This window comes from Volvox carteri (assembly GCF_000143455.1).
Source record: "Volvox carteri f. nagariensis unplaced genomic scaffold VOLCAscaffold_52, whole genome shotgun sequence".
Lineage (NCBI taxonomy): Eukaryota > Viridiplantae > Chlorophyta > Chlorophyceae > Chlamydomonadales > Volvocaceae > Volvox > Volvox carteri.
This window is the reverse complement of record NW_003307595.1, coordinates 1-760: the sequence shown is the minus strand read 5'-3', so window position 1 is coordinate 760 and position 760 is coordinate 1. Positions and strand designations below refer to the sequence as shown.

General features: G+C 64.0%; 1 protein-coding gene across 1 annotated transcript in view; it reads right to left on the bottom strand.

Moving 5' to 3' along the window:
• VOLCADRAFT_106826 (uncharacterized protein) overlaps nt 1-502 on the bottom strand; it is a gene marked incomplete at both ends in the record, with an annotated part of 15,706 nt that extends 15,204 nt beyond the window's left edge. Inside the window, one exon of the mRNA XM_002955446.1 lies at nt 409-502. Coding sequence (XP_002955492.1) covers nt 409-502 — 94 coding nt within the window. The remainder of the gene's footprint in view (nt 1-408) is intronic.
• Between the last annotated feature and the right edge of the window lie 258 nt (nt 503-760).

The following is a 760-nucleotide window of genomic DNA, read 5'->3' as shown; positions in this document are numbered from 1 at the left end:
AGCGCCGGCGGCAGCAGCACTGCCGGGGGCACCAGAAGCAGCAGCACTGGACCCAACCCCACCCCCCGCAGCGAACCNCAATGGGATTTCTTCCACACCCACGGCCACGGCCGTGAAAGGAGCGCCGGCGGCAGCAGCACTGCCGGGGGCACCAGAAGCAGCAGCACTGGACCCAACCCCACCCCCCGCAGCGAACCCCAATGGGATTTCATCCGCACCCACGGCCACGGCCGTGGAAGGAGCGCCGGCGACAGCAGCACTGCCGGGGGCACCAGAAGCAGTAGTACTGGACCTAACCCCACCCTCAGCGGCACCGGACCTCCATAAGGGGAAAGCATGCAAGCCCCGCAAGACCCAAGGAATAAAGAAAATCCGCAGGCCAGACCTGACGGGGGAAGCCAGGCGCACGTTCTTTCTGGCGCAAACAGCTGCAGCCCGAGCAGCCCGCAAACAATCCGCAGAACTGGCCCAGCGAACTAAGGACCAGAAGCGGCTGATCCATAAAACGTCTGCAGCGGAGAGACGCAGCGAGCTTATCCAGTCTGCCCGTAAGCAGAAGGCGAAAGGTGCCGAAGCCACCCAGGGGACCCAGGCCTCGGGGAGGGAGCTGGGGACTGCTGCTGCGGAGGGGGACGACACGATTATGGAGGCGGAATCAATGGGCTCCCCATCCCAGAGCCTAATCTTACACCTCCCCACCGCCTCCCAACCTGGTTTTAAAGACCAGCCCACTGCCACCCCCACCCAACTCTGTGATGAA